General features: G+C 52.2%; 1 protein-coding gene across 1 annotated transcript in view; it reads left to right on the top strand.

The window, feature by feature from the left end:
- STPG1 (sperm tail PG-rich repeat containing 1) overlaps positions 1–20,634 on the top strand; it is a 34,465-nt gene that overhangs the window by 12,641 nt on the left and 1,190 nt on the right. Inside the window, exons 4-7 of the mRNA XM_036353060.1 lie at positions 4,154–4,324; positions 7,326–7,434; positions 11,178–11,343; positions 19,585–19,775. Coding sequence (XP_036208953.1) covers positions 4,154–4,324; positions 7,326–7,434; positions 11,178–11,343; positions 19,585–19,775 — 637 coding nt within the window. The remainder of the gene's footprint in view (positions 1–4,153; positions 4,325–7,325; positions 7,435–11,177; positions 11,344–19,584; positions 19,776–20,634) is intronic.

Raw genomic sequence — 20,634 nt, 5'->3', positions numbered from 1 at the left:
GCAAGCCATTCCCATGGAGGGGCTGCCCCAGGGACCCGTGAGGGTGACCTCGTGGCCATGGTTGGGAGACCCGTCCAGGTCTGAACCCCACACCCAGCGACCACTTAACATGGCCCTCAAGACTCCCATACCGGCCTCCACACCGCCTCCCGGATGCTGCCCCCAAACAGGGCCGTGGTTCTAATTAGGAGAGTAACTGCCTCCTCAAAGTTCATGCAGGTAAATTGGCGTCTGTGCCATTAAACTCCCCCTCATCCCCCATCACTACACATTTCCAGAATGGAGAGAGAAGCCAGAGGAATAATATTCAGAGCCTCAACACCCAAAACCAATGTTGTCATCCCGGAGTAGGCTAAGCAAATGTCATCCTGAGATTTCTAGGCACACCAGGAAAAAATTATTCTACATCTCGCCCTAATAAGCTGTTTTACACTGCGAAGTCTAATTGAGTTATTGACATCATTGAGGAAGCTGATGGGGCCAAAGTGAGAGCAGGCAGTGGGCCTGGAATTTAGCAGCCTTCCTCCCCTCCCTCTTTCTCTTCTTCGTAAGATGTGGCTCTTGATCTTTGTAGAGGGCTCTGACAGTCAAATATATAGAGTGTCTCCCAAAAATGTATACCCAGACATTTTTCGATAGCTCAATTGATGTTTCTTTCTTTTCAGATTTAACCCATTGGAATGAATATTTATTCAAAGTGTGTATATATTTTTGGGGACACCCTGTATATGATGTGCAAATGTCCCTGACCAGATACTTTTTATCTGGGTGAAGATAATTTTTATCTGAATATTTATAAATTGGCAAGAAAAAAAAATAGATGGAGCAAGGGCAAAGGGTCAAACTAGGGTAAGGCTGAGGTAAGAAAGTAAAAAAGAGAGCAAACCCAAACTCTAGTATTAACAAAACACACATGCTGTCTGTCCCTTTAAAAGTGATAATAATCTGCAAAAATGTATTATGATGCCTGACATTGGAATTGATTTTTAAAAGAATCACACAAAGAGACCATTTAAGACAACCTGAATACAGCCCCTTATTGGAATTCAAGTTGGCAGAGTGGAATCCTCAAGGAGCGACCCGGCTGCGGCCGGGCACACCAGGGGAGGTTGCACCTGCCTCCCGCGAGTTCACGGAACAGCCACGCCTCTGCCCTGCTTTCTGCCGCCAGCCCTGCGAGTAAGGGAGACTCAAAAGCAACCGGCAAAAGAAGCGCCTCGTCTCACAATGCCCTGGCACCGGCGGCGAGACCTCAAACCTCATCCTGACTCAGCTGTGGGTTCCCGAGGTGACCTCGGGCACGTCACCCTCCTGTGCTCCAGCTGCCTCCGAAGGCGGAGACTCCCCGAGGCGCTGGGCACATCGACGCTGCAACCAGCGAAAAACCCTTTGAAACTGCACAGCACAATAAACATGTGCAATGTTATGATTGTTACCACCTGAGTCACAAACAGTAAATGCTTCCTGCAGCACCCAGGTGTGCTCCCGGCGGACTTCTCTGCCGTGCGGAGGCACTGCCCATTCTTCCTCCGTGCCACAGGACGAAGGGGCTGGATCAGCGCGCCACGCGGTCGATGGATTCCGTGCGAGGCCCCCTCGTGCAGCAGAAGGGGCCCAAGCGAAGATCTGAGTGTTACGGCAGCGACTCGGGCCTCTCCAATCCGTTTAAAAATTCAGGCCAAACCCAAAGCAAGGCAGACAATGAGTTGTTCAGGCTTCCTCTCCCCTCCTTGATGGGTGTGAGAATTTACGGTTATGTTTATAAACAGTTCTGTTCCTCTACCCTTGGGCACGGGCCTTCCGTGGTTGATGGAGATGTGTCCGGAAATTCCCCACATCTTTCTTGGTTTCCTTCTGAACTGGATGCGAACTCTATCCCTTCACCCCGACTTCCACCGTTAGCACCCCCTCCATTTCTGGACTGGAGACGCCGAGGGAGTTAAAGGGGGCCCTCTTCAGAGAACACTGGGCCTTCCTGACACTGGTGTGACCAGGAGGTGGTGGCTGTGGGTGAGGCTGGCCGAGAAGCTCTGTGGGGCTACACGTTTGAGAAACTTCCTGATGGCGATTGGCACAGCTACACCCAGCCTTTTGAGAGGACCTGTCATCTCTCTAAGTCCAAATTATATAAGAGCTTCATTAGTGCCTTCCCAGTCTTTGTTCCGGAATTATTCACAGCAGATGAGGCGGGTGGGCGGAGGCTCTGGTGGCCTTTCTACATTCGCACGGTGTCAGCAGCGGCTCGGGAAAAGTTAGTGTGTGCGGAGAGAGGTTCGTACATGTCAGCGCGTGGCCAGATTGGAGACCACAGGCCTGGCGACTCAAAGGAGGCCAAGGGGTAGGGAGGGCTGGTGAGTGAGTGTTCCTTGGGCTATACGCTGAGATAAGTTCTATTATGACGCTTCTATTCTGAAACATTGCCTCAAACTGGAAACTTTTGGAACAATTTCCCCCAAAGTGTATGTGACTAGGCTTTCTAGGCCCGAAAGGCTCTATGATCCAGTAAATTTAAGGAAGTCTGGACAGGTTTCTTTATTGTGGACAGTCTCAGAGCATTTACTCTGCCAAAGCGTATTATGAATCTTCAAAATGGGGACACGGGATGAGACTTCTCAAATGTATTTGACTCGGAAGCTCCCTCCCAGCTGCTGTCCCCACCAACACAGCCTTATCTTCGAGAACTGGTACGCCAAGGAACACTCACTGGGAAATGGCTTCAGAAAAACATGCTTGCCCGCTCTGTCAGGTGACTCGAATGGCACCGCCGAGGAAGGCTTGACCTCACCACCCTTCTTCCATGGAAGTTAAAAAGAACGAGTGAAGGAGTGCCAAACCATTGGGCAGAGGAGATACGGGGTCTCCATCCTTCTTGAACTAAGACCTCCCACGGTCACTTGTCAGCTGTTCTTCTTGTTGTTGCTGTTACTCCCTCGACCCGTTCCTCCTCAGAACTGGGTGCCTGGTCCATCTCACAGAGCGGAGGCACACGGCCTGGGTGCGAACGTTGGTTCAGTTTCCTCGTGTGTAAGGTGAGGATAATCACAACATCCACTATCCAGGGTTGCCATGAGGATTAAATGCAAAAGCCCATGAAAAATGCTCGGTTAACCATTGCCCAAAATGCAAAGGCAAAGTGAGTACAAGGATGGAGAAGGCAGAGGTGGGGCTCAAACCCGACTTGGACTCTGAACAGCTGAGACTCTGGACAAGAACACGCCTGCTCCTGGTGGCACATCCACTCCATACCATGGTGGCCCATAAGCCAGGTGTGGAGAGCCAGTGCCACCAAGCGTAGGCTGAGTGAGGAGTCGGGGGAGGTACTGATGCCGTCCCACCACTTCCCCCACTTTCTGTGTGAGAGACCTAGGGCAACGTGCCCAAGCTTTTAACCATAAAATACTGAGAAATATTTGGTGTTATCAGAGTCCAATACTTGCCATACTATCCCAGGGTAAAGTGATGTTATCACCCAGTTTCTGCGGCTTTTGACCCTTTTCATTTGGCAAACACTGATTCTGTTTGTTTTCTTTTAAAAACACACACACACACTAAAAATAGTTTACCATGGCTTCCTGAAAGAAGTGGAATTGGTTCTGTTGAAACACAAACATATTGTAGGGTTTTATGAAATCAGTAATTAGTTGGGGGGGGGGGCGTAAGGAGAGGGGGTAGGAGGTGTGGGTGGACAGCAAGCTCTATGGAGCCTTGCCTGTAGAAGACATTAGAATCAAACTTGTCATTTAGGCAATTCAGATGACTTAACCTTAGAAATACGATGTGGAAGTAGAAAGAAAGCCTGGGTTGGAGGAAGAAAGTTTAAAGCTTCCATGATATAAATAACCCAACAGCTGATGGTGAGTCAAGTGGCTTGAAACAGGATTGGGTGAAAATGCCTTTATGGCAAAATTATCTATGCCAAGTCCCAAACAACAGATGAGTAATTTGAGTTTACAGAAGTTAAAACAGGTCGGAACTTGTGTTTTCCAAGAGCGAATCCTCAAAGCCCAAGGTCAGTTTATGATTGTTGCCTGCCAGAGCTTCGCCTTTTATAAGACGCTTTCAGACCCGCTGTGGGGCGCCAGCTCTCTGACGGCCGTCCCGCGGGGCCACAGGTTGTGTGACAACGCTGATCCCTTTGGTTTTCTCCCCACAGCGTGACCGGCTGGGCCCCATCGTTTCTAAAAATCCCGCTGCAAATGCGTACACTCTGCCGTCATGTTTTGTTTCGAAGAAAGACTTCAGTAATTCCTATTCCAGTATGTTCCAGCTGCCACGCTCTGGAAAAGGCCTCAAATTTGTAACTCCTGCACCAAACCAGTACAACGTAAGAACACTGCACGCGCTTACTAAATATATATTGAGGGAATGGTTTACTAAAATAAAAGGAAGGAAGGGGGCACTTTGGGAAATAGTCCTTTAATGCAGTTGGTAAGCCAGTTAGCATTTGTTGGCTACCCAATGGGTACACGAGGCTGTGCAAGGCTCTCACAGGGAATTTGCAGAACCCAGACGAAAAGGGGGCCAGTGTGAGCGGTGGGAAGACCATCGCCCTGGAAAATGCTTAACTGTAGCCACTGCTATCATGTAAGCTTTCCGGGACAGCGTTCCCATCTCTAACAATGAGTATATAGTATTTGCCATTTTGTCGGCAGACACTATTAATTTAATTTTTAGGTTCTTATAGGGAAAATACACTTCTGTCTTTCCAGATCACAAAATGGTTGTTGGTTATTTTTTTAAGAGTAGTGCTCTGCTGATTCTGATCACTTCACACTCACTGAGGCAGAATTCATGGTTAAGAAATGGAGTCAAGTTCAAATCTTGACTTTGCCACTTTCTAATCGTGTGACTGGGCAAGTTCTATGGAGCCTTGTACCTCCACCTTCCAGAACTCAGTTTATTCATCTGTAAAACGGGGATGCATATCTAGTTCACAGTGTTAATGCAAATATTAAATGAGGTCATCTGTGCTGAGCGCTTAGCACAGCACTGGCACGAGGACTCCACAGTCCGTAGAGATGGGTAGCCCTGTCTTTGGGGGAGACACACAACCTCTTGAGCCTCAGTTGTAACATGAAATTAATTACACTTGCCCTATGGGGTTATTATAAGAAGCAAACGAGGCAACGAATGTGAATACATGAGGCATGATAGCAACCCATGAGCTAGGAAGTGGAAGTCCCTGATAATTCTGCTGCCCCAAGCGAACCACCATCAAAAACCAGCTGCAGCCGAGGCCGGTTTGGCTCAGTGGATAGAGCGTCAGCCTGCGGACTGAAGGGTCCCAGGTTCGATTCCGGTCGGGGGCATGTGCCTTGGTTGTGGGCACATCCCTAGCAGGGAGTGTGCAGGAGGCGGCTGATCGATGTTTCTCTCTCATCGATGTTTCTGGCTCTCTGTCTCTCTCCCTTCCTCTCTGTAAAAAAGTCAATAAAATATATTAAAAAAAAACAAAAAAAACCCAGCTGCAGTCTCTTTCCATGCTCTTCCTCCCGTAGGCCCTCCCTCCAGTGTTAGGCTTATGCTGTGCACAGTACATGTGCGTTTTCTACTTAGCTGTATCTTGGGTTTCCCCCGTGCCATATGATAAATCGGCTCCATTCTTTTTAACCCGCCGTGGAGCTGCTGTTTCCCTAGTGTAACGGTGAGACCTTCCAGTGGCACAGAGGCAGCGGGCACAAAAATGCCCCCTCTTCAGGTGCCTTTCTGTCGGGCCGAGGAACAGAGCTGCGGTAGTGTTTGTCTGCAGGTGGCTTTTTCCAGACCCGGAGAACAATGGCTGAGCCAAGTGGCGAGGAGCAGAATGCGCTAATCCTGTTAGCCACACTGCGCGCTGAGGTCTGCCCAGGCCTTTCTTCGCCTTTGCTCACCATGGCCCCCCGCTCCTCCATTCGAATCCTTTCCCTCGATGCCGTGTTATTACTTCCTCTCCGGCAGCCTGGCTCCTCGCCCTGGGTCCAGTAATTAGCCTGCTCCGTTCTGATCTTTCTGTTTGCCGTCTCGGCAGGCAGCCCAGCCATTAGGACCCTGGGAAAAGCTCAATATCCCCGCCTTTGTCAACACGAAATCAAAATGCCATCTGCATTTCTTGAGAAGCATTTCTCTGACGAAGGAGTATCACCGAAAATCAAACCATCCTGGCCCCAGCAAATATTTTCGCTCTTTTGGTAAATATTCCCAGCCGTCGCACGTACAGTTTTTATGGCATCTTTTATCTAGTGAACACAGGAGCCGGACTGCACATTGGCATGTAAAGTATGTATGATTCACGTGTAGCACAAGCACGATCTCAGGGCTCCTCATTTCCTTCTCTGTGACTTTCAGAGTTCCAGACACACTGGACACTCTCAAATGTGTATCGTGTGGATCAACCAAAATTCTTAATTTCTGGTCAGTCCAGAAAAGTCAAGGCAAGAGAGTGCTTACAAAGCTGATTATAACCTTAAAGTACCCGATCTCCCAGCATGCCCCAAACCCTGCGTTCACAGAGGGACTGCGCAGTTAGGAATCAGGTGGGGGGGTGTAGGACTGAGTGTTCTGAAAAGAATGAAAACACAGGAAAGAGAATGAAAATAATTTGCATGTGTAGAGTGACACGGTTTTTAAAAAACACTTTGCTATAGATGGTTTCCATTGGCCTCCTGCCCCCCAGCCCCACCTCGACAACACTGGGTCAGCTAGAGCAGGGGTTATCTGAGCCGTCTTGCAGATGAGAAAACTCAAGTTCAGAGAAATTAAACTATATGTGCAGATCACCTGCCTCATACAGGATCATCTTCCCTGTGTGGGATCACCTGTCCTGTGTGGGATCATCTGCCCTGTGTGGGGTCACCTGTCCTGTGCAGACACTTGCTGAGCTCATAGCCCAGTGATGGCGAACCTTTTGAGCTCGGCGTGTCAGCATTTTGAAAAACCCTAACTTAACACTGGTGCCGTGTCACATATAGAAATTTTTTGATATGTTAATGCAAATATTAAATGAGGTCATCTGTGCTGAGCGCTTAGCACAGCATAGTAAAACAAAGATTTGTATTTTTGATATTTATTTTATATATTTAAATGCCATTTAACAAAGAAAAATCAACCAAACGAATGAGTTGGCGTGCCACCTCTGACACGCGTGTCATAGGGTCGCCGTCACTGTCCTAGCCGTTCCGGCCGGGGTGACGGTGAAGCACTATCCGTGTGGCCTTTTCCACTCACATCAGTTCACTTTCTGAGGAGGACAGGTGTACATTTGATTTTGTCTCCAGATGTGACCCTCTTCCAGGCACAATGGCAAAGAGCAGGCAGGCACTGGCACAGCGCGCTGTTTCTCTCCCCAGGCCTCCGTCTCGTACTGCAAGCAGAGAAACAACGTCTGTGCCCGAGCCGAGTTCCAGTCCAAAACCCAGAGAGGAGCGTTCGCCATCCCTGGAGCAGGACCTGCACCAGGTAGGCAGCCGCCTGCCCTGGCCTTGACCTAAGGCAGCGGTTCTCAACCTTGGCTGCACGTTAGAATCACCTGGGAATCTTTTTAAAATCCTGATTTCCGGGCCTCATCCTCCGGAAATTCTGCTGCTTTGTTACTAATGTTGTGGCCCCACCCCATAACAAAGAAACAGAATTTCTGGAGGATGAGGCCCAGAAATCAGGATTTTAAAGATTCCTAGGTGATTCCAATGTGCAGCCAAGGTTGAGAACCACTGACCTAAGGGGTCAGTCCAGATCTGATCTGAGGGCACCCAGTCCCCCACCGGCAGCCCCTGGAAGGAGTTAGGCTTTGGGGCGGCGAGGGGTTGAGGCAGGCGTTGAACAAAGGGGAGAAGCGTGAGGAAGAGACCGGCTGTCCTCCTTCAGGGAAGAATGGCTGGTCTGGAAATGCCCCCAAAGCAGCCTTGCTGGTGGGGAAGTGGCTTCTCGCCTCAGAAGAGTGAGTGTACATTCCCACCCCCAGGCATCACCATGGGCGGGGGCACACAGGCCGCAGCGTGGATTCCCACGCAGCCCTCACACAGCTGTCCTCACAGGCCCACACTCTGGCCCTGTGATCCAGGGGAGGCAGTGGAGGCTCAGAGTTGAAGTGACTTGCGCAGTGTCACAGGGCGAGCCCCAGGCCCAGAGGTGTCTGACTGAGGAGACTGTTGCCTATTGTGACTTCTGAACTCGCCAGGATTCGGGAACACACAGGGCTGGCCAGCGAGTGTTCTCCCTGCTGGGCTGGACCCTCTGTGCACCCCCCCACCCCCCCATTACCCCTCCCCCACCTCCCAGCCCCAGTGAACCCTTTGCAGAGAGGTCTGCACGCAGGAGCTCTCGCTCTATCAGACCTTCCCCACGGGATCTGAAGACCCCCAGGGACCCGCGGCCCTGCCCAGAGGAGGAGCAGGGTTTGCCTGCAATCCTGCCTCCTGGAGGGGGTGTGGATAAAATTGCAGCGCACGTCAGATTTCAGCAAATGCAGATTAAAGCTGAGATTAGTTTGGAGCTGAATAACAAAATCAGCTCTAATTAGGAGGCTGAGCCCGGGCTAAAGCTCCCCGGCCTTGCATCATCCGAGGGCAAAGCCCCACCTTGTTTGTTTATACAGAGAACAAAGCCGGCATTTCTGGGGGTTGGCCAGAGGCCCGGCCAGTGAGCCCCGGGATGGGGGCACCCCTGCAGCCAGCCACAGGTGCCACTCCCTCCGGAGGTCTTATCGCAGAGAACAGGACTGGGGAGGGGCCCATGTCTCTTAAACTCCTACTGTGTGCCCAGGCTTTCCATTCCTCCGAATGCTCTCAAAGCCCCACGGAGCATGTGCTCAGGAGGTGTGAGCCAACATTATTTCCGCCCATTTTACAGGTGGAAATGATACTTAGAAGGCAGGTGACTAGCCCAGGGTCCCCTTGGATTTAGCCCAGGCCTCTTGGGTTTGATGCCTGCCTGGTGCCTCAGACACCTCCCCGCTCTGCTGGCCAGGGGCCTGGGACCTCTGCTTTGACCTCTCACCTCTCGGCAGTAACACCATGGTTTCCCTGCCCCCTCTGGGAGAAAACCAGATGTGGAGTGGGGATTGGGTCTGCTGCTCTGCCTGCCCCTCCGTCGACGCCAGGCAAATGCTCACCTTGACCTGTTTGCTGGTTGGATTTCCTGCATTTAGATGTACCAATCACATCACCAGTGTCCCCCTCTATTTTTCCTTTTCTTTCTGAGCACGGGGAAAGGCCTGTGCTAAAGTGTCACTTGCCAACGTGGGTCACAGAATCGGATACGCCGGGGAGGCCCGCCTCGTGCAGCAGAGCCCAGCTGCGCCCGGGAACCAGTGCTCCCTGGGCTCTCGGGGCCACAGGAACATGCATGCCTCTCTCTTTACTTCTGCATCTCCGCATTTCATAGCCAGGCATTGCTTTCACCTTTTCTGGTAGCAGTAAATGAGAGAGAAAAGAAACAGAAAGATAATGAGAGATATGGACCAATATTATCAAGGCTGCTAGCTGGACATCTGCCTTTTAAAACTATGTTAACCATATGCTGGGAACGTCTCTCCAAGTTATTAAAAATCCTCCCAGAACACATCATTTTTAAGCAGACGTATAGGAGGCCACCGTATGCTGGTGCCACGAGTGAAGGAACAAATGCCCTCTTACTGGGAATCGAGGTGGTTTTGAGCTGATCACTAATATAAATACAGTGGCTGCAAACACCCTTGTAGTTCACAGCTCGTGTGCAATCGAGCTAGTTCCCTCATGTAAACTGCTGCAAGTGAAATCGCTAAGTCTGAGGCATGTAACACAGTTGAGGTTTTTGCCGTTTGTGATGGAATTGCCCTTCAGCACAGGGGTGACAAGGCACCTTGCCCTGGCCCTCACTGGGCCTGACCGTTTAAGGAAAATCTTGCTAGTCAAGTAGTAATGTTGTTTTCAGTATTTTTGCAACGGAAAAGTACATTTTATTGAAGCAAAGCCAACTTTACAATGTTTAGGAAATTTGGAATATTTTTCCCACCCAGAATGCCATCCCTCATATAATGACTCCCCTTTCCTGGGGCCGCGCCTATTTTTATTCAGACTTATCCATTTGTACCGGAATGCCACCCTCGGGCATAGACTTTCAGGCTTGGCTTTACTTATTCACTCACCTTCATTTTTGGAAACACGGCCGGTGGCCTATGGTCTTAATAGTTGTCATCTTCCGGCCTGAGCTTGGGCTGTGCACATGCAGGCTGCTCTCCTTTCTCACGCTGTAGTGGCTGCTGGGATGTACATCATATGCTCAGGGCTTTCCCATTATGTTGAATCATTTTCTTAATTTCGGAGTCTTGGGGAGCCTGGGTGTGCAGACGTCCTCAAGGCTTCTGCCTAGTGCTGCTGCTCATACTCCCTACGCCTGCACCCACTGGCAGGGCACCCACTGGCAGGGCACCCACAAGCCGAGGGCGAGCTGCTTCCTCCTCCCCCAGCTCAGAGCATCCTGCTCTTCCTCGAAGCTTCGTGCAGTCACATGGATTTCGTCCTGTCACAGTTTCTGGAGGTGGGGCATGATGGGAAAGCATGGGCTTTGGAGACAGGTGGCCTGGGCTCACATAGTGGGTGTTCAAGAGATATTTGTTAATTGCAAAGTACAGTGGGGCCTTGACTTACGAGTTTAATTCGTTCCGAGACTGAGCTTGTTAAGGAACTTGTTAACTCAAATTACTCTATCAACTCAATGCAAAAAATCAGCCTGAGAGACAGCTGGTATCTCAAAAAACTCATTAGTTGGGACACTCGTAAGTCAAGGCCCCACTGTAGTTACAAAACAACTCCTCTGTGCCAGGAACCTAATACGTTATTCCGCTATTACAACCACTCCGTTGTTGGAAGAATTCTTCTGACTTTATCGAGGAGGGAGCCGCTGGGCTTAGTCCCTGGTTAGATGGATGTCTACGGGCAAATGTTTTAATATCGCTGAGCCTCAGATTCCTCACGTTTAGAATGGGGGTGATAGCACCCACATTGCTGGGCTGCGGGAGATTACATGGGCTAAGTATGTGATGCATGTGGCCTGTGTTCGCTAAATGGTGAGTATTGTTTTCAGCTAATTCAGGCAGCCCTTCCATTGGACCGTCTTGGAGCGATATCGCCTTCTAGTCATTAATGTATCCTTAGGCGGAAGGTATGGCTCTTTATTTATTTGAGAAGTGTTTCTTATATGTTTAAAAATTTTTTTCTGTTTAGGGTATTATGATATCAACGAATCCCTTGTGAAGCAGTCGCCAACGACATTGGTGTCCTGTTTTAAATCAAAAACTGACCGTGGATTAAAACTGACATCGACAGTCCCTGGCCCCGGTTATTACAACCCACACGATCACACCAAGATTCCGAAAAAGACCCTTATCCCGTGAGTCCTGATGATCCTGAACTTTCTTTTGAAAGGCGGTCTGGGAAGGACCCCGACATGGTAGAAAAGGAAGGGTGTCATTGCTCGCCAGGTCGCTGTCCTTGTTGATGCATAGTAGGTGCTCAATAAATGTGTGCTGCACGCACAGTACATACTGAGCAGCTACTCTGTACCAGGAAGTTCACCTCATGCCCCTTACCATAGCAATCCTGTTGTCAGGATTGTTCTTCCTGGAGGAGGGAGCTGGGCTTCAGGGAGACGGAGAGATTTGCCCAAGTCCACAGGCTGACGAGGTGGCGCTGGGAATCGGGCCCGAACTGTCTGGCTCTTCCCATGTTCCCCACGATGCGTGCTCTCCTGGGCTGACTTTCCCATTTTACAACATACAACCTCCCCCGGGCGGCAGGCATGAGAAGCCGTGGAGCTCGCCTAGTTTTGTGCTGATCGGTGAGCAGCCCGGACCCGGAGGTTGGTCCGACCTCCTGGACTGAAACTTCAGCTGCTTTTCTGCTCGGTGACCTTGGGCGCTGCCCCCACCCCCCTGAGCCTCCGTGCCCTCATCTGTAAAGTGGGGTAATTCATGCCTCACAGTGTTGTTTGCTGATTTAAAAATACAGATTTGGCATGTGGATGGCAGACGCAAATGGTGACTTAATAGTAACACAAATTTAAAAAGTAAAGGCAGGTACTTGGTGTTACCTTCACCTAAGAGACTAAAAAACTCCCAGGGCTTATTACCTGTCAATCAGTTCTAGAACGTCTAAAACGAACTGCAGTTAAGGTCGGTGCCATCTAAGACCGCACCCCTGCAGAGTCTTCTCCAGGCAGGATGGGCTGCCGGGAGGGCTGACCAGGGGCTGGGACCGAGCGTATAGGCACCCGGGCACCTCTGAGCAGGTGGCTGGGTTCAGAGCCACAGTAGGTCAGAAGTCTGGGCACCCAGGGAGGCTGACAACGATGGGCATCGGTCCAGGGCAAGGAGAGAGGGGAGCTAGGGAGCCGAGCACAACATGAGCCTGATGAGAGCAGCGTAGGATCCAGAGAAAGGACTCAGGCCTCAGGGAGAGCCCGCAGGACAAGCTGCGCCTGCCCTCTGGTGCCTAGTTCTGCAGCTTGACCCTGCACAGGCTCCCGGGCTCAGGACCAGGCTCTCTCCAAGCCTCAGGGACTTCCTGCCTCAGGTTGGCTCAGGCACCCACGGCACACCACCTCCCCCTACTCTGGCAGCGAATAGAGTGGGGAAGAGGAAGGCTTTGGAGTTAGATCTGAGCCTGAGTCCTGCCTCGGTCCCCTGCAGACACTGCTCCCTGAGCCAGTTTCCACATTTTTAGGAGGAAATAAGAACTTTATCTTTCAGGGGTTCTGTCAGGATTAGATGAGAAAGTGCTTGAAAACAGCTGTTACCATCATAGCTGCAATTACCCTATACCCTACAGGCATCCTATATAATAAAACCCTAATATGCAAATCGACCGAATGGAGGAATGATCGGTTGCTATGACGTGCACCAACCACCAGGGGGCAGACGCTCAATGCCGGAGCTGCCCCTGGTGGTCAGTGGGCTCCCACAGGGAGAGTACTGCTCAGCCAGAAGCTGGGCTCATGGCTGGCGAGCACAGCGGTGGTGGCGGGAGCCTCTCCAGCCTCTGTGGCAGCGCTAAGGACCCCTCGGGGGTCCTGGACTGTGAGAGGGCATAGGCTGGGCTGAGGGACTCCTGGCCTAGTGCACAAATGTCGTGCACTGGGCCTCTAGTATTAGGATATAGGAGCAGCTGGTGTTTGGCATGGCCGCTCAAGCCCCCAGCCCGCATCTGGAAGCATCGTCAGGAAATGGGGAAAGGAGCATGGGGGCTGCTCCGTGTTTAACCATTTTCCCCAGAGAAGTGTCACTTGGATGAGCAGTTTGAAATATTCTCATTAAACGGCCTTTGTACCTGCCAGTCCACAGGCCCTGGAGGTTTCAGGTTCTTGCTGGAGGCTATGGAGCTGCTCAGGTGAACAGAACACCATACACCCCCAGCCAGGCTCACCTGGAGCAACGCAGGGCCAGGCCGGGGCGAGGCGGCAGAATGCTGGCCAGTAGCCGCACACAGCCCATCTCTCCAGCGGAGCAGTGCAGTGGTGCTGGCGTGTCTGGGGGTGTCTGGGGCGCACTGGCTCTCCGTGATGCTCTGTGAATAATGGATCCATGGTTAATAAGCCTCGGAAACACTACTTATAAACCCTCTGCCCCGGGAGCATCGCAATGAGCGTGGGCTTATTAAAGGCTCTGAGAAGGCCTGCACAGAGGAACCTATTAAGCCCAGTGTCTCTTACATTCAGGCTTACCTGGGTGAGCAGATGGTGTCCCAGCCTCTGTGGCAGGACATCTGTGTCACTGGCTCTGGGGTCTGGGGCTGCTCTCAGCACCTCTCTGGCCTTCGTTTCTCTCTGTGTGAAAAGAGGGGAGGTCCTTTCATTCCTGACGCTCCATGAGCCCAGGAGAGCACAGAGGGGGCAGTGAACACAGAGCCAGCCGGAAGCCACAAAGGAGGCCCAACAAATAGATTTTTAATTCATGTGGAAAGGATGGAGCTGAGAAATCTGTGATTTCACTTAAAAGATGGGAAGATAAAAACTGAAGTGTACTTTGGGTTATTCTAAAAACAGATCCAGCCATTATGTTGAATGATGGAGGAATGATGTAAGATGAAGAAAGATACAGGCTCTCAATGCGAGTTTTGCCGGCTCCCCTGTGTCCCGGAGGGAAGAGGGACAGGAGTGCCTGGGCTCCTGTGTTCCGGGACTCAGGCCCCTGCGAAGGTCTGTGCAGTTTGGGGCACATGCACTGAACACGCATGTGACCGTGTGTCTTGGGTTGGAAGGGCTTGGCTCCCCGTGTGGGGCAGGGTCCAATTTGCAAAATGATATGTAGGTTCTGCTCTCTTCAGGGTGAAGGGGGGACCAGGGGGATGTTAGTCCCATGTTACCCACCAGCAGGAGTGGCGCCCAGAGTGGTGAGAGGGTGGCGAGGTGACAGGCGCTCAGGAGGCCGCAGGGGCTGAGCCTGTCGCGTCTCCTGGGAGGCTTATGGCAGAGGGATAAGCACAGCTGGCCGTCACCCCCAAACTCCTGCCTTCCCCTCTCCCCAGCCCGAGAACCTGGAAGGAGGGGTCACTGAACTCCCAGGAAATCCAAATCCATCCTCTGTGAACTGGAACAAACACTTGTAAGGTGCTGGCAAGAATAAGATAAGATCGCCCACAGAGCTCACCAGGCAAGATGCACCGTGAGCTTTCATGTTGAAGAGGATCCTCTAGACCAGTGGTTCTCAACCTTGGCTGCACGTTAGAATCACCTGGGAGTCTTTTTAAAATCCTGATTTCCGGGCCTCATCCTCCGGAAATTTTGTTTCTTTGTTACTAATGTTGTGGCCCCACCCCATAACAAAGAAACAGAATTTCCGGAGGATGGGGCCCGGAAATCAGGATTTTAAAAAGATTCCCAGGTGATTCTAATGTGCAGCCAAGGTTGAGAACCACTGCTCTACACTCAACTGGTATTACTTTTTAAAAAAAATTTAATATATTTTTATTGATTTCAGAGAGGAAGGGAGAGGGAGAGAGAGATAGAAATATCAATGATGAGAGAGAATCATTGATCAGCTGCCTCCTGCAGGCCCCACACTGGGGATCCAGTCAGAAACCCTGGCATGTGCCCTGACCAGGAATGGAACTGTGACCTCCTGGTTCATAGGTCGCCACTCAACCACTGAGCCACACTGGCTGGGCGGGACTCTGTGTCTTGAGTGGCCCCTGTAGGGCAGATGCTATGCGAGGGCTGGGGGGTTGTTTGCGGCCATTTCTGGGTTCCTTGTTGAAGAACACGCCACAGGGGGCCTCTGCTCTGGCCACTTTGCTGACTCAGAAGCTCAGAGGACTCACCAGCTCCCAGGGGGCTGCAGAGCGAAGGGCTCGCCACGGCTTCCCGTCGTCAGGCCCTGAGCGTTGGTCACGGTGATGACTCAATGGATCAGGGTGAGCCGGGCTTTCGGAGATAAACCGTTCCTCCCAGCTCAGCCTTCCAGCTCACGCCCGCCCACCCGCCAGGAGGTGAAACTCCCACTGCCATCTCTCACCCTGGCTCTACTCCTGGTGCCCTCAGCCGCTGGTTTTGCAGTGACGCGCTGCCCTGTCACGGCTGGGCCCGGAGAATCAAGCCCTCGGCCCCCCTTCACTTTGGGTGATTAGGAGGGACCCACCTAAAGTTCCCCTGGGGTTTCCAATTAGATATGGCGCTTCTTCCCAAAGCTGTAATCTGTCACCTGCTACCTGCTAAACAGACACTGCCCTCCAGCCCCCGGGCATCGGCTGCCCTGTAATGAGAAAAATTGCCCCTTTATCCCTCCAGACCCTGGGAACCCCCGAGGCAGAGAGTCTGCGCTGGGAGTGTCCCCGGGGTCTCCATGCCGCCCCCAGTGACCTGCTGAGCCCTCTGACACATTCATTATTCTCCGCGATTTGCAAGCAGCTCACGTTGGAAGCTGCAAACACACTTAATCCAGCTGTGGCCAACTCAGAGCTTTGATAGATGTTTTCTTTCCACGGGGCAGGACCAGGGTGGCTTTTATAACTGAGCCATGAGGCTCATAAAAGCCGCTCGCAAAGCTCAGAGGGCTGCCCCGGGTTTGATCCAGCCTGACCTTTGCGATGGGCCTAGCCCTGCCGCCACATGGAGGGAGCAGCCCTGGCCGATGATAGATCTCTCCGGAGTGGGGGGGTACAGATGTCTGGGCTCCCCCACCGGCTCCAACCCTCTGCTTTTCTCCGCTGTTCAGCAAACGTCCTCAAAGATGAGTCAGACACAACCCTCTCCCTCAAGAGCTAGCCAAGTGAGGGGCATAGAAACAGCGAGTTCTGTGCAGAGGAAAGAATGGCTAATGTCTGGAGGGGCCAGCTACACTGATATTATCTGGGGCCGTGCTTCCAACTCTCCCACAGGTCGGTACTGTACGTAGACTTAACAGGCCAAGTGCAGACTCACCAGGGTGCTGGATCAGGGTCTGAACCCAGGCTCCCCCAGGGAGGGAGGTGGGGGCGGGGAGGAGAGAGGGCTGCAGCCTGTGAGTTTCCCTGCAGGAGAGAAGTGAAGATGGAATCAGAGTTTGCAGGGAAAGGCAAAAGGAACAGCATGGGCAAAGGCACGGAGTTGCTGAACAGTGTGGTGTTGGGTGTTTCCAGAAGGTAACATGGGAGCAGAAGACACAGGAGGTGGGGCTGCACTGAGAGGCCATACATGGAAGCTTTTCCTTTAGCTTCTCATCGGGGTCTGGGAGGGCGGATGGTCAGAAACCCAGAAATCACAGGCAGATTGAGGTTTGAAGGCAGGCAAGGTGGCTCACCCTTCGTCTCCTTGCTCCCCAGGTCCTGTCACATGGGGCTGCAGCCTTTGCCCTGCTGTTTCCGCTGTTGGAAATACCCCCTTGCCCAGCTTTCCTACCTGAAGAATTCCTGCATCCCTTTCAGGGCAAATGCTGGCCCTTCTAGGGTAGATTTCTCTCTCTCTCTCTCTCTCTCTCTCTCTCTCTCTCTCTCTCTCTCTCTCTCTATCTATCATCTATCTATCTATCTATCTATCTATCTATCTATCTATCTATCTATCATCTATCTATCTATCTATCTTTCTATCTATCATCTTTAGCTCTCTATGTATCTCTCTCTGCACTCTCAGTGTAGTTTTTATCTCTAGTTTAATATTTAAAACAAATAATGCAAGTAAAGCACTAGCTAGTTTTCATAACAACCTGGGTGGCAGGTATCACCCTTCATTCTACAGAAGCAGATACAGGCCTGGGAGGCAGAGACTTCTGAGGACACACAGCTAGCGACTGGGGGCATCTGAGCGCAAAGCGGCCCTGCCTTCAGCCGTCACCAGAGCGATTGTCACTGCAGTGGACTGTCAGCCCTCAGGGGTGTTCAGGGCCTGGGTCTTCACACAGAAGAGCCTGGACGCCCCAGGGTGCCTGCTGCAGAGCCGCACACATGGCTGGCACTCTCTGCAGACCCAGAGCTGAGCTGGCAGGGCCCAGCCACTCCTGCGTGTGCTGGTGGCGTGGAGGGCAAGGGAACTCTCCCACCCATTTTCTTTTTCTTTTTCTTTTTTGACCCATTTTCACCAAGGATGCTGACAGACCCTGCCCCTGTCTGCTCAGCCTCCGGCAGGTGTGCCTCATTGGGAAAGGAGGCACCTCACGGCGTCTCAAAGAATCGGGCTTGCGGGAGACTCAGACAATGGGGTGACCTCATACAGCGGTTGGCTCATTTCAGACCTAATGTCCAGGAATCAAGGCTGTTTCCCAGCTGTGTCAGTCACACACTCATCCAATTTCTGGGAGTTTTCTTTGAAGAGGTGACCCAAGCCAGAGCAAGGAGCAGCCAGCTTCTATTTATAAGGGGAGACATGGCTGATCACACACTATAACCAGTTCTCCCACGCCAGCTGGGGGGGGGGGGGGGGGAGGCAATGTTTTCCCTCCTTTTCCTCGGGCACCTTTGTTCTAAACATAAGCATCAAAGCCAGCTGTTTGACCGCCCCCCTCCCCTGGCAGTGGGAGTGTCCACCCTCTGGGTGACTCTGTGAGGGAGCCCTCTAGCCTCTTTCCTGAGGCTCTGCTGCTCCTCTGAGACCAAGCAGCTGGGCAGAGTGCTGTAGGAATCCTAACAATAACAATGCCTAATTTTATTGAGCACTTACTGTGTGCTGGCACTACGTTAGGTGCCTGACATGCCTTTTCTCCATCAAATCCTGTAGAAAGAGTGGGTGGCATTGCACATTGCCACAGGTGGACAGGTTAGGGGACTTGTCTGAGTCTCGTTGCCTGGGAGTGGCACGCCTAGAATTCAGACTCAGGTCTGGGTGACTCTCAGACTCAAAAATTCCCCCGATGCCTTCCCCTGATGATTAGGCACCGGGGAGACTTGGGTCCTGGGCCCGCATTACCCCTGACGTGCTTTGCACTTGGGGCGACTAGCTTTCTCTGGGCACCGATTTCTTTAGCAAAATAAGGAGGTTGGCTGAGACGCTCTAGGTCCCCACCTGCTCGCTGCGTTTAAGAACACCTCTGTTCCAGAAGGTGCTGGCCACAGGGCGGCAGAGTCTCAGTGGCCAGGATCCCAGTTCCCTCCTCTGTTCCGCTGGGCTGGCTTCAAGCTGGGGTGAGTCCCTGTGGCTGTTCAGTGCTCTGAGAACTCCTCTTCCTTCGGTGAGAGACCTTGGGAGAAGCCTCCGGTGTGAGGCAGGAGCAGGCAGCCCTTCTATGGAATGGCTGGGAGAGGAGTATGATTCCATAACAATCCCAGAATTCCCTGGGCAGCCCAGTGGCCCCTCTTTGAATCAAGGGTTGATGAAATGTCACAGCCAGAAGGGACCTCAGAGGCCATCCTATCCCACCCACCCTCATTTTACAGATGGGGAGACTGAGGCACCGAGTGAATTGCTGTCAGAGCTAGGGCTTAAGTACAGGTTCCACTTCTCTCATTCATTCTCTCAACACCAGGCATGAAAGATGAAAGGCTCCCCTCTCTGAAGGAGGGGGAGACAGACCTGAAAACGGACCATGGCAATGGAAGGGGTGTGCTATGCAGAGGCCCCTTAATCCCCAACCCAGCGTTTTTCTACTCCCATGTCCTGCCTCGACAGGAAGACATGTGGTAGGGCTCTAGGGAGTCAATACCAGAATGGTCTCTAGCGATCTACCAGTCTCGGGATAGCAAATCCCTGGAACCGGGATGCCTGTTCTCTTTCCCTGGCCATGGCAGACATCACAAGTAGATCACAGTGCTCTTCATAGAGCCCATGCGAAGCCTCCGTTCTTTACACCGAGCTCCAGCCAGGCACTGCCAGTCGAGCAGGGTCGACGATGAGGTCAGTGCTGTCTGCCATTCCTGATTAGCTCAGCAACATCATTACAACAGCGTGTACGGCGCTCTCCCGTGTCTGTGTTTTCTGTCCCATCTCACTGAGCCCTGGCAGCAGGCCTGCGCTGTGGGCTCCATTAGGATCACCATCGTGCAGAGGAGGAAACTGAGGTCCCAGGCCCCCAGCTCACAGCAGTGGACCCACAAGAAGAAATAGGTCTCCTGGTGCCATGCCCTGTCCACCTGCAGACGGCTTGCTGCTGGGCAGGTCTTGGCTACGTCTAAAAACTGCCATTTCCCCAATAGACCGCGCTAGTGACATCTTCCCATTTCGTCTTGTCTTAAGGAGACACCCCATCCTGAACTTCTCCACCCAGCCTCTGTCTCTGCCCGTGAAGCCGCCTCTCCCGGGCCCTGGTCAGTACGAGATTGTGGACTACGCCGGGCCAACCAAGTATTTAATCTCCAGTGCATCGTTCGTGTCCACCACCAAGCGGTGGACAGCGGCGCCGACTCAACCAGGCTTGCCTGGCCCAGGTTAGAGGGTTGTTTGAAATGATTGTAAAAACCAAATCTGGAATTGTTTGTCATTCCAGGGCCATCAAATGCCACTGGTTTATAGGTTGTTTGCCAAACAGGTTATAGAGGTTAGAGTGGATTTAGAAGACTTTTCAGCTTACACTTTCTGAGTATGAAAGTTGTGTGTGTGTGTGTGTGTGTGTGTGTGTGTGTGTGTGTGTGTGTGTGTGCGTTTAAAGTGAGAGGGCTCTTAGAGACAATCCAGGCCAGGGATGCATAACCAAGGACCATGACCATCGAGAGGCTCAGAGACAGGCTCCAGGGGTCTGTGACGCTGCCCTTGTCTGCAGACATTCTCTTCTGGGCTAAGGGGCCGTAGCTCTTGTCAGGTGGTCAACAAGTTCATGGTCTCAGAAATGTTTTAATCACTGGCCTCGCTTGGCCGAGTCACTTCATGGACGGGGAGCCGGGAGAGCAAGGTGTCCACAGGTCTCGGGAGCGAGGGGCAGCCGGAGCGCAGGGGCGTCCCCTCTGCCTGGTTTGTCAGGCACGAACCAGGGGGCGGGTGGGGGGGACCGTTTACTGGGCAGCTCTGTTAAGCCATCTAGTTCACAGGTGAGCTTAATCGGTGATACCCTGTGACCTCAGGTACCTACCTGGGAGCTGATCCCACGAGGGACCTGTTTGGAGCTGTCTATGGAGCCCCTTAGCTATTTTCCTCCCCTTGACATTGACCAGACCTAGGGGCACGGGTTAGGTGTGCACGAACAGGTGTGCTGGTGTGCAGGTGGGGTGGGCGGAGGAAGGCGGAGCTGAGGCGGCTGCCAGGCCTGTTAAATGCAGTCTTTCAATGAGCATGGATGCTGCTCCACCCTGG

Source organism: Myotis myotis, unplaced genomic scaffold, assembly GCF_014108235.1.
Source record: "Myotis myotis isolate mMyoMyo1 unplaced genomic scaffold, mMyoMyo1.p scaffold_m19_p_2, whole genome shotgun sequence".
Taxonomy (NCBI): Eukaryota; Metazoa; Chordata; class Mammalia; order Chiroptera; family Vespertilionidae; genus Myotis; species Myotis myotis.
Note: the sequence above shows the minus strand (reverse complement) of the source record. Positions and strands in the feature narration are given on the sequence as shown.